The sequence below is a fragment of the Polypterus senegalus genome, chromosome 11 (assembly GCF_016835505.1).
Source record: "Polypterus senegalus isolate Bchr_013 chromosome 11, ASM1683550v1, whole genome shotgun sequence".
Lineage (NCBI taxonomy): Eukaryota > Metazoa > Chordata > Cladistia > Polypteriformes > Polypteridae > Polypterus > Polypterus senegalus.
The window spans coordinates 93,693,392-93,710,998 of NC_053164.1; the positions used below are offsets into that span (position 1 = coordinate 93,693,392).

A 17,607-nucleotide genomic window follows, 5' to 3' on the forward strand; every position below is an offset into this window, starting at 1 on the left:
TGAGTAACTAATGGAGCACATTTAATAGAAACTACTTTTAAAGGGTAGGGAGGAAGTTAATTTATATGCAGTACAATAAACAATAATTAGAACAGTAAATATATAATAAGCCTGGTAGAAAATTTAAAAATACAGTCTGGAAATATGTTACAACAATATAATATAAAATATGATCCTTGGAAATACATTATGATAGCTTGTACTGCAAAAATACTATTGCCTCTTTGTGACACTGAAATATTAATTTGTTAGTTGATTTAACCAGTAACACTTTATGAAGGTGAAAAGAAGCCTTTATTAAGGTCTTCTTACATGAGAGTAAATGTGTAATAGATGCATTTCTGTAGTACCTAATCTAAAGTGTTACCTTTTAAACCTGGACTGGATGCCATTTCATCGAAATGTATGCTTATTCTCAAACCCATGCTTGAAATGCATCACACCAGATCAGTTTATAAATACCATGCCATGCACATCTTTGGGAAGTGAAAGCAAGTTGGAGTAACACACACAGACCTGGAAAGATCATTTTAACTCCTCACAGACGAAGAACACTGATGCCTGACACTGTGAGGCAGTAGTGACACTACTTTGCATAGATATGATTGTCCATCTACCTATTCTCATATTTACTTAATTTAGTAAAGCATCATGGGGTCAGGAGTCTTTATTTGCATATTGCACAAAAAATATTGCATATTTTTTCCATTACAGAATTACCACACCTATCTGAAAAAGATCAATTTAGAGTGGTCTTGGAGAAAAAATAGGCAGAAGTAGGATGAATGTGCAAACTCAGACATGGACCACCATTTGAACTCAAGGTTCTTTAGCTAAGAAGCAACAGCACTAGCTACTGTCCCATCATACTGCCTGCATTGCCATATATTTTTAAAACATGTTATTTTATGGGACTTTAGGTATAAAATGGTGGTATGATGGGTTGCCTTGTTTGCTAATTCCATTTTTCCTCATCCTTTTCTCTTATTTGTATGGTCTCTCCATACCTGCATTGGTTTATTCCCATAATTCAGAGACTTGCATCTCTTAATATTCACAGAATCAGTGTGTGCTGACTGCTTAACTATTAGCTAAACAAATGAACTTGATGGACTGAATGGTCACTTCTTGATTGTCAAATGTCCTATGTTCTTATGCTCTGGTAAGTCTGACACCGAATGCACATTTGACACATTATCTAGAACATGTACCACATTCTGTTGTTGGGTTAGTATTCAGCTTCCCACAATCTGGAAGAAGGCATTTATTTTATTTAAGTGCTCGTCTAAACAAAATTATCTAAGGCACCTTATATTTATACTATGTAAAATACAAAGTATACAAGGAATAATTGCATTAATTGAAAATGAATAAAATCATATGAATATCTAAGAAGAATTTAATAATTATTAACAATAGTATATGAATAAATAGAACATAAAAACAAGAATGCAATAAATATACATAACTAATGTATTTCCATAAACAGGTCACAGAGATTAGTCAAAATCAATTATTCAAATCAAATAGAAGCAGATACTTCAAGTGTTACTTCCTAATGTAATTGAAGATACAGACAAGCAATTAAGATTCATTCTAGGTGTAATACACATGACCTCAGATTTTTTTCCAATCAAGATAACAGTAGATCTAAAATAATATATGTCAATAAATTATCCTCAGTTTGACAAGCATGTGTGTTTAAATGATGCAAAAGGATCTGATGGTTTACAGCAGCAGAAACAAAGCAGATTAAGCCTAGTGATAAGTGGAACAATTTGCACGAAATTAAAAGAAAGAAACGCTGTCTTTCAGTTTACAAAAACATTTGTGAAATTACATTTCGTTTCCAGTAAAATTAGTGCAATTGACACAAAATTACACACATTAATTTCACATGCATCTACCTGTCATTTAGTATTTAACTAAAAAAATTACTGGACTCATTTCTTGCCACATCTAAACAGTTTGTTGACCTATAGAATTTGTCCTGGTAGTACAATCCCCACTTTGCCAGTTATGATGATAATCTTGGTTATCACAATCCTAAAAAAGCATTGTAAACAAAAAAAATAAATCAAACTTGAAGCTCCATCACACTTGTAACCTGCCCATCCTCATCCTCTTCTGCAAGAAATAAGAAACAAAAATGGTCGGTTGCTAAGTAACGATGGACTGGGGGCAGCGTCCTATGTAGTGAGACTTTTCTATGGAGAAAACACAGCAATGTCCATTTTAGAGCACTGTATTGTATCTTTGTGTGGAAGAAACGTAGCATGTAACATTTTGAAAAAATGCACTGCACTCCTCAGCAGTGATGTGAATGAGAGGCATAAATGGAATTCATTTTACTGGTGTGCGACAGATTACGCGTGTTTTATGGCTACAGAAAAGATCACAGGTATAAAATTAAATATGAAAGAGGCTTTAGCGTGAAATATTTCCTGTTTTTTCACCTCAAAAAAACTCAAAACCTCCAAAAATACCTGGCAATACAAAAAAAATGGCGGCGCACGTAGTTGCAGCAGCTCGGTGTCCCACTAGGCAGTGTTGTGTTTGGATGTTTTTGTTTTTGTACGTCTTGTGCTTTGTTTTGTGTACAGTCAGTCAAGCGAATAACATCTTCAGCCGAAATGATCTCCTTAAGATCGGAGTGAGTTACCGTGTGAGTGTGACTATCGAATTTATCCGCTTGCACAAAATACCGGAGGAAATAGCGAGGAGACCGGGCGCTTCGTGGATTACTATCCCAGCGGGGAGGAGGCGTAGGCGGCGTCGAGAGAGAAGGAGGAAGCGAGGCTGCCGGGCTGGCGTGCTAACCAGGCTAAGGAGGCAGCCACTTAGACCACCGCTCCCTAGTCTATTCCTTTCGAATGCCAGATCCCTGGCAAACAAGATGGATGAGCTAAGGTTACAAATAACAGCGAATAACCACATCAAAGTCTCATGCATCCTTCTGATCACCGAGTCCTGGCTGCATCAATCCATTCCGGACTCGGCTATTGAGCTAGCAGGCTACACCGCACAGCGCCAGGACATAACAGAGGACTCCGGTAAGTGAAAAGGAGGGGGAATCTGCTTGTATGTGAATAACAGTTGGTGTACTAACACAGTGATCACAAACCATCACTGTTCATCGGACATAGAATATCTGACTGTTAAATGCAGGCCCATCTACCTTCCAAGGGAGTTCACCGTCATCATAATAACAGCTGTTTATATACCACCAGATGCTAATGCTAATGTGGCGATAACACTTCTGCATACAAACATTAGCAACAAACTGAGCAAATACCCGGACGTTGTACACATCATAGCTGGGGATTTTAGTCATGCAGATTTAAAAACAGTAATCCCTAATTTCCACCAGCATGTAAAGTGTGCCACTAGGGGTGATAACACTCTGGACAAAGTTTACTCAAACATCAAGAAGGGCTACAGGGCCAGACCTCTACCACACCTGGGCCAGTCTGACCATTTGTCCCTGCTCCTAATTCCTGTATATGCCACCATCAAGAAAACCGCGTTGGCCATCACAAAGACTGTTACTACATGGCCAGAGGGTGCCTCTCAACAGCTGCAGGATTTCTTTGATAAAACCAACTGGAACATCTTCGAACATCAAGACCTGGAAATATTCACGGACAGTGTCCTCTGTTACATCAAACACTGCATAGACACTGTCACAGTGGACAAACATATCCGGGCTTACCCCAACCAAAAGCCCTGGATGACCTGGGAAGTCCGACAGCTGTTAAAGGAGAGGAATAACGCCTTCAGGTCCGGTAGCAGGGACCACTACAGTATGGCGAGAGCCAACCTGAAAAGAGGCATCAGGGAGGCCAAGGCGGATTACAGGAGGAGAATTGAGAACCACCTGGAAAGCAGGAACAGCCAGCTTGTGTGGCAGGGTGTCCAGAAGCTGACGAACTACAAGACCAACCTAGGCGCTGCTGAAGGTGACCTAGCACTGGCGGAGGAGCTGAACATCTTCTTCACCCGTTTTGAGGTCACTGCACCGGATGTTTTAGAGGCACGGCAACAGCACACAGCCCACTGTAGTACCATCATCACTCTGGAGGAACATGAAGTGAGATGCACCCTGCGGGCCATAAACCCGAGGAAGGCGGCTGGTCCTGATGGCGTACCAGGACATGTACTGAGGGATTGCGCAGACCAGCTGGCTGAGATCTTCACCAGGATCTTCAACCAATTCCTCGCACAGTCGACTGTCCCACCCTGCCTCAAGACCTCCACCATAATACCCTTGCCCAAGAAACCTCACATCTCCAGCCTTAACGACTATCGACCAGTGGCACTCACCCCAGTGGCGATGAAGTGTTTTGAGAAGCTGGTCCGTTATCACATTACAGCAGTCCTACCCCGCAGCCTTGACCCCCACCAGTTTGTTTACAGAGCGAACCGATCTACTGAGGACGCCATAGTCATAGCACTCCATGCCACCGCAACACACCTGGAGAGGCAAGGAAGCTATGTACGCATGCTTTTTGTAGATTACAGCTCTGCATTCAATACCATTCTTCCCTGCAAACTGGATGTCAAACTAAAAGACCTGGGGCTTCCTCACAGCACCTGCAGATGGATCAACAGCTTCCTCACTGGCCGCAGACAGAGAGTGAGAGTGGGCCGTCACACATCACCAACCCTAAGCCTCAGCACTGGGTCACCTCAGGGCTGTGTGCTTAGTCCACTGCTCTACTCTCTCTACACACTCGACTGCACCCCGGCCCACCAGAGCAACACCATTGTGAAATTTGCAGATGACACTACCGTGGTGGGGCTCATATCTGGGGGAGACGAGTATGCCTACAGAGATGAGGTGGAGCAGCTGTCTTCTTGGTGCAAGGATAACAACCTCCTCCTAAACACTAAAAAGACCAAAAAACTCATTATAGACTACAGAAGAAACAAGACAGAAGTCCAACCACTAATCATCAGTGGTGACTGTGTGGAGAGGGTGGCAGACTTTCGGTTCTTGGGAGTCAACATAGAGGAAAGCCTATCCTGGAGTGTGAACACCTCTGAGCTGCTGAAAAAGACACAACAGAGACTGTACTTTCTGAGAGTACTTAGGAGGAATAACATCACACAGAGACTGCTGGTGTCCTTCTACAGAGCTTCTATAGAAAGTATCCTAACATACTGCATATGCATATGGTACACTAGCTGCACAGTGGTTCAGAGGAAAGCACTTCAGGGAGTCATCAACGCTGCCCAAAGGATCATCAGCTTCCCCCTCCTCACACTAGAAGATCTACACAGCTCCCGCTGCCTCAAAAAAGCCCATAACATCATAAAGGACACCTCACACCCTGGACACTCCCTATTCGAACTGCTGCCGTCAGGCAAACGGTATAGAGCAATACATGCAAGGACAAATAGACTCAAACATAGTTTTTACCCAACTGCAATAGCACGTCTCAATGCCACTAAAAGCAGATAATGGTCACATAACAGCTATATGAATTATGCACTGACTTATGCAATTTGCACTATTGAATGTTTGTCTATAATGTTTGTTTAGATTCACTCGTTTTTTTTATAGATGTGATAATTTGCACTACTGAATGTTTGTTTATAATGTTTGTTTATATTCTGCTCGTTTTTTTGTTTTTTTATATTATATATGTGATAATGTACTGACCAGAGACATCTTCCAATTTCGTTGTACCTGTGACAATCACAATAAAGATCATTCATTCATAAAATGCAACTCTTCAATTCCACCTCAAACATTAACATTATTCAAAGTTATTGTCTGTTTTTACCTGCATTTTCACTACTCTTTAATTTAATATTGTATCAGTATGCTGCTGCTGGATTACGTGAATTTCCCCTTGGGATTAATAAAGTATCTATCTAAAAAAATCTTAGTTTCACATTTCACAGTTGTAAAATCTGTTTTGTGAAACTGTATGCAAATAAAAACTTGCCTATTTCACTTGTACTTAGTACAATCGGCTTATTTAAAATGAGATTTAAACTGCTCATTGTAGTCATTAGGAACTATCTAACACTGTAACTGATGGGAAATGGAACTGGTAAGAATGGCTTAGAAAATAGCCAGATGGACAGCTATATTGTCTCACAGCTCCAGAGCCCTCAGTTTGAATTTCAACCAGGATATTGCCAGTTTTGAATTTGAAAATTTCCCCCGTATCAGTGTGGGTTTTCCCCCAGGTACTGTAGTTTTCCACCCAATTGCCAAAAAAGTGCGTAATGCATTTCCTGTAGGGCTTGGGTCCTCTCCCTGCCCCTTAAACCCAACAGACAGACACGCAGGACACTGGGTAAAAGCAGCAAGAAGATATTTTAATTCTTTTCTTCCTGTAACAGTGCCTTCAAGCTCCACAGCCACAGTAAACAGGCAAATAAATAAGCACAATTCCCAATGATCACGCACAATTCTCTCCTCCACACCTCCCAGCAAGATCTGTCCTACACCCCCCAACTCCGGCTCATTTGCTGGTTTAACAGCAGTCCTTTATTAAGTCCTTGACCCAGAAGTGCTTCTGTTCTTCCTCCCATGTGACTTGCCAGCACTTCCAGGTAAGATGGAGGACTTGAATTTTCTTCAGCCCAGAAGTACTTCGGAGCTTCCGTCCTCGTGACTTGGGAGTACTTCCAGGCTATGGATGAGATATAACTCTTCCGGTCAGCTTTACTGGCGGCACCCATGGTACCTAGCAAGGCTATGATATTAAAATACATGTCTCATAGTGCCCTGGAATCTGGGGCACCAGTGCAGTCCAGGGAAGCTGCCATCTAGTGCTTGAAAAGTTGCCTTCCCCCATCTTTTCATCACAGGGGCATCTCTTACATAGGCCACAAGTATAAAAGCTGTGCACAGTATCCACAGTTTCTGTAAGCCTATACCTAAAGTGCCAAGTGTTTAGGACCCAGCATGACACCAGAAGATTCAATATTCACATGATGATGCCTTTAGATTGGTTCACTCTTCTCATATATGCGTCTTCACTGAATCATGAGCAAAATGTAGTTGAGTTATCTTGTGCTAAAGGATATAACGTAGAAGACATTGTGGAAACCATTGTGTCAGTCCAGAATTAGGAATGACCCTAATTTCATTTAATGAAGTGCCCCATCTAAATGATGTAAGTGCGTTCATGCCTGATAGATACTTATTCCTCCAGTTGGCACAGCATAACAAACTATAAGTTGAATTGAACTAGGCTTCCAGTTGCATGTCAAGTTAAGTCAACATCCTTGTTAGTTTAACAGTTTTATATTGGGGTGTGAAGAACAATTTACTAGACAGCCATCCCAATGAGGATTGGTCTTGGCCTTACGCTAGGTGTTCAGTTCTCAGCTCTTTCACAAGAAGGCTAAATAAGTCTACAAAATAAACTTCCCCTTCTTACTGATAATTGTATTTCAATAAGATTAGTTGTTGTAATTGTATTTAATGGAGTTACTGTTCGACATGCAAGTGATGACAACCACCCCTGTGGATAGCAACAATGTTAGCCATCCAGGGTATTTTTTAAGCTCAGTCAGCAAGGTCCATCCCCCAGCAAGTGTAAGGGCTATGGTTCAAGCTCAGCTAGAGGTCAGGGCCAGCTGGCTACTACTGCAAGTTCAATATCGATTTCTGAATTTTGTAAACGGGCGATAACAATGGAAATGCCCCAAGGTACGTTTCCAGGGGCAGGTATGTGCATATCAAAAATTGGAATTAAACTGATATCACAAGCGAAGTTGACTCTTTAAACCCCTAACCCTGCAATTGGATTGCAATTGTTGAAGATCCCACTGGTCCGAGGCCAATTAAAATATAGGCTCCCTCTCCGGCATGGCTAAAAGCTAATGTGAATGCTCAGCAGACTTATTATGTAATCAAACAAACAATTAAGGTGTATGTTTTGTAGCCCCATTCTAAACTGGCCACCATCCAAGGACGTTTCACGTGTGTTTTCTATCTTTTTCATAGCTGTCAGGTTAAGTGCATCACTAGAGGCACACAGTGGGTTGCTTTACCACTAGGCCACCTCCCTGTGTGACTGCAAGTCTGTACAGCAAACGCAAATCCAATACACACAAGGGTGGCCATAACAGGTGGCCTATCACATTGCACACAGCTGAGTAGCTGCGTAAACCATTTTATGCAATGAAGTTGTTTATGTCTCCCAGTCTTTAAAAATCCCCTTTCATTTTAATGGATTAAAGTAAAATTATGAGAAGCTACCAGAATACACAAAACCTAAATATAGCACCCTGCACATCAGCTTCTCACCCACAGGGTCTGAGAGTCTCCACAGAGCCTTTTCTGACTTAGCCAGGGGGAGGAGGACATGACGACAGCATCTCCAGACAGTCAATTATCCTGCCACAGAGAGATATTCATGTGTGAAACTCCTAGGTCCTGCAGGCTACTAGGATGGACAAGAAGTCCAGTTATCTATCCTGGCACCTGCCTCATGTATCTTGAGAATAACAGCAGTGTTTAACTTTGGGATGTATTAGCTGCTTAAATTCAGCATTCAACTGCTTTCTATCAATGATAAATGTCTTCACTGATAGCTTTATGTTTGAGACGCAGTGTATTTAGGGGCCTGTTATTGCGATGTGACGTTCATCTGCAATTCATTTCAGTCACACACCTTTAATTCTCAATGAATTAACGCCTCTGAAAAGTCTCCCAGGAATAAATGTAAAATGAATGATGGCTTCATGTGATTGCCTTGCTGAATATGATATTGCATACATTGACGAAAGCTGCAGGTCACTCATTACCCGGCTGTCCCCATTGTCAGCTTCAGGAAATAAGTGTAGTGCTAGAAAAGGAAAAAGTCAAGAAAAGACTTGACTGTTTAATAAATGAAGAGAGGAATTTCCATACATCTGTTTAGTGTACTAAATGGTCATGGTGAACCACAGCCAATGCTGGACGTATTTGAATGCCAGGCCATCACCAGACACATTCACTGTTATTGGGCTCATTAAACATCACCAATCAACCTATCCTGAATACATGTTCAAGTAAACCATATATGGACATGGGGAGAACGTGGAAACTTCACAAACAAAGCCATAGGGTTAGGAATGGAAGCTGGGTCTCCTGTGCAACTAAGAAGAATGCAAACATTCTCATATACAACTGTGTTGGGCCACCCAGATATGCCCTGATTGGAACTTAAAAGTAGCAATGTGCAAGTTCATAGCCGACTGGGTCCCTTGCACAGCAGAACAGTAGCAACATAGGGCCGTTATACTAGAGCGAGCATCAGCTTGAGCCATTTGTTCACCTCTGTGGTTGTGATCCCAATTTATTGTTCCTATTGGGACTTGGAGATGAGAAACCTGATATGTGCAGTATGTATTTTGTATGTCACCCTGGGTAAAAACATTTGCCAAATGAATAAAAATAATAATTTGAGTTTAAGTTTACTATCCGTGTTCCGAGCACCTTGAAATTCCTGTGTGCACATCTGCCCAACATGCAGCACATCATCACTGTCCAGCACCATGATCAGCAAGGATTACCTGCTAGTACAAGATGTATCGACAGACAAATATGAAAAAGACTGTATAATTGAAAGAGAAATATATATTCATTGGTGAGAGGCAGTTTTGATAGATATAGTGCCTTCAAAAAGACCCTTTGCTTTTTTCACATTTTGCTATATTGCAGCCTTATGCTAAACTCATTCAAATTAGCTTTTTTCCTCATTAAAAATGCTGAGTACTGCAGATTGATAAAGAAAATACAGGATTTAAGAATTATTTGAAAATTAAAATAAAATGAAATATTACATTGGCACAAGAATTTTGCAATGACACAGTGCAAACGATTCTTTTGAACATCGTTGAGGTGTCTCTACACCAGGGGTCTCCAAACTTTTTTCCCCTGAGAGCTACTTTTACAAAATGAAAATGGCCGAGAGCTACTCATGTTTTCTAACGTTTATTCTCATAGCTTATTTCAAAACAAACAAACTGAATAAGCTTGTTTTGCCTGAACATTTACAAAATGTTGGTGTCCACATCTCACATTTTGTATTTAAACATCACAAAAAATATTTAGTTCACCTTCAAGTGCATTTTGTATGTCTGTACGCATTTTTTAGTGTATCTCACACTATTGAATTAAAACATAAATGCTGTCAAAACAAAACAATGCAATTCCAAATAAACAGATATTACTTATTCATTTGTCATTTTGTTACAATGCACTGTTTCACTTCACAAGAGTATTTACATGTCCAGTTGCATGTGTGATGTGTTTTTAGTTAGTCAGATGACTGGTACTGCATGGAGTCAACAAGAGAGGTGTATGGTGGAGTGTAGCCACTTAGGTTCACTGTTCTGGAGTCATTTAAATGTTCATCTGTCAGTCTTTTTCTGAACTTTGATTTCATGACATTCATGTCAGAAAAGGCAGACTCACAGAGATGTGTAGACCCAAACAAAGCAGACATTTTCAGAGCTGCTTGGTGAAGATTCTTATAGTTATCTGGCTCTACTACAGTCCAGAAATGCTGTGAATGCTGTTGAGACTTTAACTGCACATTATTTTGAAGGTTTACTTATATATAACATATAAAATCCAATGTCACTCTGTCTGTATGTCTGTCTGTCCGCTTTTTTACAAGAGACCTACTTAACGGATTTAGATCAGGTTTTTTTCTATAATTTGCTTGAACATTTCGGTTGATTTTGCAACTTCTCTCATTTCGCTATGTGTCATAGTTCGCTTGTGGTAGCAATTTATTTGCGCGAATCTGAGATCCACACAACGGGACGAAGGGAGGGCCTTCCTCACTCACTCGCCTGCTTCGTTGTGTGTTCCTTAACTCCACTTAGCTAGCGAACGAGAGAACCATTGAATTCAACATTGTTTGATATTTAAAATAAAGTGTTACTTAGGGCTTGATGAGTTTGAGTCCAGATATTCTCTTAAGTGTATGCCAAATTGAAAAGACAGATTGCAATTCAGATTGTGGATCGTGATTTTGTGTTAAAAGGATTGTGATATGATTTTTTGGAAAGATCGCCCACCCTTAATTTGACTAATCAAGTTTTCAAATTTATGTGGGATTCATTAACCCTTTGGCGAGCTACTTGGAAAGGGTTTGCAAGCTACCGGTAGCTCGCAAGTGATGTGTTGGAGACCCCTGCTCTACACTTTGTTTGGAATCCATGTTCAGTCAATTCAATCGATTGCACATGATTAGGAAAGGCACACACCAGTCCATAGAAGGTCCCACAAGTGACAGTATGTATCAGAGTAATAAAACAAGCAATGAAGTCAAAGGAATTGCCTGCTGAGCTTAGACACAGGATTGTGTCAAGGCACATATCTCCCAAGATTCCCAAGTGTAGAGTGGCCTCCACAATTCTTAAATGGAATACATTTAGGACAATCACAACTCTCCCAAGAGCTGGCTGCCTAGTCAAACTGAGCAATCAGGTTAGAAGGGCCTTGGTAAAAGAAGTGACCAGGAACCCCAATGACCACACTGGATGAGCTTCAGAGAACCTGTGTGAAGGTGGAAGAAACTTCCAGAAGGACTACCACCACTGCAACACATGAAAGACAACGCGTGAAAGCCCACTGTAAGTTTTCAAAAAGGCACCCAAAGTACTCTCAGACTATGAGAAACATGATTTTCAAATCAGATGAATCAAAGATTGAATTGTCTGTATGTATATACAGTATGTATCATGTCTGGAGGAAACCAGGCTTATCACATTAACTATACCATTCCAACAGGGGTGCGTGGTGGCGGCATTATGCTGTGGGGTTGGTTTTCACCTGCTGGAACTGGAAGCTAGTTGGGATCTAGGGAAAACTGAACAAAGCAAAGAGCAATGATATCCTATTGAATACCTGCCTCAGTGCGCATTCCCCTCAGACTGGGCCAAAGATTATGTTCCAACAGGATAATGACACTAAGTGCAAAGCAAAGACAACATAGGAGTGGCTTACAGACAACTCTGAATGTTCTTGAGTGGCCTAGTCAGAGCACAGTCTGATTGAAAATCTGTGAAGAGACCTGAAACCAGCTGTACACTGACAGTCTTCATCCAGCCTAACAGAGCTTGAGATGATCTGCAGAGAAGATTGGCAAGAAACTTCCAAATCCAGGTGTGCAAAGGTTGTTGTGACGCCCAAGAAGACTCCAGGCTGGTATTACTGCCAAAGGGGCTATAACTAGGTACTGAGTAAAGGGTCTGAATACTTACTGTATGTCAAAGTGATATTTCAGTTTTTGATTTTTAAAAATGTGCAAAAATTTCTGAAATCTTGTTTTTTCTTTGTCATTGAGTGTTGCTTGATGAGGGAAAAAAATATTTAAACAATTTTAGAGAGACAAATAGATGTGAACAGCACTATAGATAGATAGATAGATAGATAGATAGATAGATAGATAGATAGATAGATAGATAGATAGATAGATAGATAGATAGATAGATAGATAGATAGATAGATAGTGACAGGCGGCCAGGTCCCATGCCCGGCCGGGATGCCCCTTCAACACTGGATCCAGGGGTGCAGCCATGGGATGCACTCTACGTCCCCCAGAACGCTTGGTGGCAGCCCTCCTGGGTTACATAGGGGCCACAGATGTGGGACTTCCCAGCTCAGTCCTGTTGGGCTCCATGGCCACCACCCGGAGGAGCTGCATGGCTTAACGAGCCCCTGTTGGCTGGACTGCAGCCACACCCAGAAGTGCAGCCTAATTAGGCCAATTACTACCTGGAGCACTTCTGGGAGGGCTACAAGAAGAGCCTGCAGCCACTACTCGGAGGACAGAATCGGGAGGAAGAGGTTGCCTGGGAGGAGTGGTGGTGCCAGAGGATTGTGTTGTTTGGAGTTAAGTGCTTGTGGGACTGTGTATTGCCTGTGGGGTTCCCTGGGAAGACATGCCCCACAGGTGAAGAAAAATAAGAGTCTTTGTGCCTCTGGGTCAGTCTGTGCTGGGTCGGGCGCAATATAGCGCCTTCATTTTACAATTGGCAGATAGATAGATAGATAGATAGATGTTTAAGGGGTATTTGTTGGAGTAATTCATTAAAGATGCTGGATGAAGAGAAAGGGTCATGTCTGACAGAGCTCTGAATTAAAGTAACAAACCTGAAACAGGATCCAGAGCGGCAAGAACAAGATAAAAAAGAACCATTAACCATTAAGGTCAACAACACAAGAAACATTAGCAAGACAAACCACAAGATATCTGAGTGTCTGAGTGTATTGACTTCTTAAAATATTTAAGATTCACAAGACCAGCTTGGTGGCACTGGGGCTTAGGTATCTGTGTTAGTCTCAACCACAGAAACATATCCGCCATTTAAAAGTTAATGACTTAACCAGGCTTTTCTAATGACTTTCCTTCAAGCGCCTTTTGAGAGTGGAGGTTTGTTTTTGTTTCACACACCACATAGCTCTGGAGCTCTGACACCTCTAACAGTCTTTTGGGCCTTCAGCATAGTGGACTTGGAAGATGTTCATCGAAAGGTGAAAGTTGAGGTGGGATTTGGGACTGACTTTTATATTTCTCACTAACATATTTCTTTCTTTTAATAGGAAGTGATGTCAACTGATGAAGAGAGTACTTCCTGTTACTGCCTTACTGACTCTCACTGCTGCCACCTGCTGCTGGAACAGCCTGGCACCTATGCCCTGATTGGTGAGCCACTGACTGAGTCTGCAGTGAAGAGGCTAAAACTGGCTATTTTTGGGAGCATGTCCTGCAATGCGCTGGACTACAGTGTGCGGGTCTATTGTGTGGACGATACTCCCCACGCCTTTCAGGTGAGAGGTTGTGGGATGAAAACCATTGTGGTGTACTCTTGCTGACACCAATTTTATTATATGGCATTGTTTAGCAGTTTATAATTGTGCAGGATAGGAATATGATCCTCTAGCAGAGTCTACTGGAACCGCAGTTGACGTGCTGATGGAACTGGGGTGACCCATAATTATATAGGATATATAGAAATGTAGAATATAACCAAAACAGTAGTATTTTCACACTAGACATTAGAGGGCAACTGACCCATTACTGTTGGCTGTCCTTCTATCAAAGGTTAGGGTGGTAGTAATAACCACGAGAGTAGTTACTTCTGGGTGGGTTAAAATGGAATAATGCTGTTGGATGTGATTATCCTGGGCAGGAGCTCCTCGCTTCTGAGGAGTGACAGGCTCTGTATGATATACAATGTCTACTACTACTCATTGGCAGACTGCCTGGATTTGGCCTGGTCCTTTAGAAAGCACTGGAGCTTAAGATTACATTAAAGCAGCGTTTCTCAACCTTTAAGTATTTGCAACCTGAGTTTTCATAACAGTTTTAATCGCGCCCCTCCTAACATTTTTTTGAAATGTAGATGCATATTTTATTATACCTACTTAACTTTTATCAACATTTATCTAACTCTATATTTATTGTTCTAGTATCAGAATGTAGTTGAAGTTAATTTGTTTTGGTTTCAACAGATGTTTTTTTTTCATATCTTTGATTCTTGTTTTCTTTTTTTCACATCTTCACGCCCCCCTTTTTGTTACTTCCCGTCCCACAGGTTGAGAACCACTGCATTAAAGCACCTGGAAGCCCCAGGATAAGTTCTTGAAGGATAGTTTGAGGAGTTCCTGAACTTATTCCTGAAACATATTTGGAAGTGATACCTAGCCTAGGCTTACAAGCCCCTTCCAGTTACTCAAAAGTTTTGAGTTTGGAGTGGGAAGATTGTCAGTAGCAACAGCTTGACTGGGGGAGACCATTGTTGGTGTTAAAGAAGTTCAGGAGATGAGAAATATTTGAGTATTTGAGCAGTACTTTTGGTGGATAACCAACCTGTAAGAAAAAGGCAACAAGTTATGGTGTTCTTTTTTTTATAAATAAACACACCTGTTTTTGTGTTTCATTTGCCTCTTGGAATTACAAGAGTTCCCACTTCTGATCATTGGACCTAACAGCAGAAAATCCCCATGTCTAATTACACTTTACCACTTCCACAGCTCTCTTCCTCTCTTGTTTTCCACTGTTCCTCTTTTTCTTGTCTCAGCTAAATGGCTGTTACCCAGGTTTGCCTCTAAAATTCCAGCCTGCCATCTTCCCATACTTTATCTCACCAAGTGAACATCTTATTACAACTATACAGTACTATGATGCTAGGCATCCAATTTTAATGGCTAGAAAGTAACCATCCAATTACCAAACCCACTTAATCTAATTTTAGGTTCAGGTGATCTGGGGCCTATCACAGATGCAACCAACCAAGGCTGGGATGCCACAGGATACATTCATTCATACATGGTCATTTAGGAAGGACCAATTAAACCAACGTTCCTGTCTTTGGGATGTGTGTGGAAAACTATGAAATACCAGTGACAGCTAAACCTCACCCCTCAACTGCACTTACTTATCCAAAATCTGGGAGAACCTTCTCTATAAGTATCTGTACACGGCCTAGGCCATACACTGACCAAGTACAGTATACAGTCTTCATATGTCAGGTGTGCTGTTAGCTTCCCCCAAACTCCAGACTCATTGAAGTTCAGGTCAGTTCTTACTGGGCCAGAACACTGGGCACAGTGAATTCCTTATTTCTGGTTTCACCAGAAAATGACGTCACTTGTAAAATCCAACTATACTCAGATTACAATAAAAAGTACATACTGTCCATCCTTCCTAGTAACAGCGTATTCAGCAGAAACAGTTATAGAAGGAACTAAGTAACGCAGCGTCTCTAATTTTTCTTTTCTTTTTTACTTTTTTTTACTGCAGGGAGTTGTAGCAGCTGAAAAGAGCAAAGGGGGTCAACTACTGGAGGAACCAAAGACGCTGCTGTTTAAAGGAAACAGTTTTAACCTCCAGGTGTCTATCCAAGATGTTCCACAGTTTCTGTGGAATATTAAACCCTTCACAACATGTCAGGTAGGCCTGCAGACCCTGTCCTCCACTGGCTGTAACACTTGTTCTCCAACAGAAAGATAAGCTTTAAAATCACTGAGCAGTGTGGTCATTTTTAATATTAATGACTGGTTTAATTCAATTACTTCTACAGTAAATTGGCCTCAAATGTGAGGGAAATTCCAACAATGGGAAATGAGTGGAAACAACATTAATGCTTTTCAAATGAGCTATCTCCATTTCTGGGGCATAGACAGCTGCATTTAATTTTAGAAGTAATGGACACAAGGCAGAAACCAACCCTAGATAGTGTAGCAGTCAGTTACAGGCCACACATATAGTGATTCCTATTAACAATTACAATTTAACCTAAACGTTTGGTTGTCTTGAGAAGAAATGGGAGTGCAAACTTCACGTAGACTGTGGCGGGATGGGTAATCAAACCCACAGCAGCACTAACCACTGTGTCAAACCTATTAGAGCCATGAGGTAGTGTAGAAAAACTTTTAACAGGGCGCCATACCCCAGAATGATTCAAGGAACCCTCAAAAATTGGTTATAGTTCCATAAATATTTTGTCCTTTGGTTCCTAGCTTACTTTAAACTGTTATGTCTGGGTTTCGATTAATAGTCCAAAATTGTGTGTTTAAGTTGCTTTTAGAATGTACCAGAACTTTTTGTGACTGATATTTTTATGCCTTTCCTAGTCTAGAAAAGTAAGAATAAGAAAGGAAAACATTCCAACAAATGGCTCCTTCTGAAGATGCTTAATCAGGAATGAGTCAATGTTTTGCGATCTTCCCTTCCACTTGTTGACAAGGTGTTGACAAGCATTAGGCCTACTGATCAGTTCAGCAGGTGCTCCCACTAAAGCCAGGCAAATACGCATCAGTAGACACATGATCATTAAGGAAGCTACTTCTATTGAAACATTTTTATGTTTATGTGACTGAATTCTAGAACATGGCGTAAATCTACTTAATTAGAAAAGATTAAGGGAATTGAGCAAAACATACCCATATACTTATATTTTCTGAAAGGTGTTTTTAATTTCTAATTATATTGTAAGTATTCTAAATTCTTCTGGGGCACCCACCAATGGGAGGACGCGCGGAAGAGCATTCCGAAGCGGATCACCACGTCTGTGGAAGACAGCCTATCGGTTGCTGGGGCAACAACGGGCTCCCAGCACTGTAGCAGCTCATCACAAAAACAAATCCGAAAAGATTGTGGCCGCACTATGAGCACCTGCTGTCGATGGGTAATGCAAGGAACATTATAAATGCAGGGAACAGTATTACTTGGCCACCACCCTGCCTGATTGCTGTGTCTGTGTATAGGAGAGCAGTAGATCCTGCTACAATAAATAACCGTGCTGTTCCTGTTTCAAGCAGAATAAAGCTGGTTTTGCTAAAGTACTGAGACTGAGCCTTGTGTTTTGGGGTGCAAGACAGGGGCTCACACATCACAATATTTCTTCAAGCAATCTCTCAGTGTATACTGAAGTGGAATGACCTCCCACAGCATCAGTGTCTTTTCTTTGCCAGCTTTAGTGAAACATACTGTCTTTTGAAAAAAGGTTACTGTGGTTACACATTGGAGAGCTTGGCTGCCACTGTGTTGGGTCGAGGATTCAGTTCACTACTTGGATGCCTTCTGTGTGGAGCTAGTATGTTCTCCCACAATATCTCTGCACCATGCAGCACAA

The 17,607-nt window shown here is 41.2% G+C and overlaps 1 protein-coding gene across 1 annotated transcript in view; it reads left to right on the plus strand.

Moving 5' to 3' along the window:
• unc5db (unc-5 netrin receptor Db) overlaps positions 1-17,607 on the plus strand; it is a 756,179-nt gene that overhangs the window by 682,423 nt on the left and 56,149 nt on the right. The window contains exons 13-14 of the mRNA XM_039769246.1: positions 13,571-13,798; positions 15,774-15,923. Coding sequence (XP_039625180.1) covers positions 13,571-13,798; positions 15,774-15,923 — 378 coding nt within the window. The remainder of the gene's footprint in view (positions 1-13,570; positions 13,799-15,773; positions 15,924-17,607) is intronic.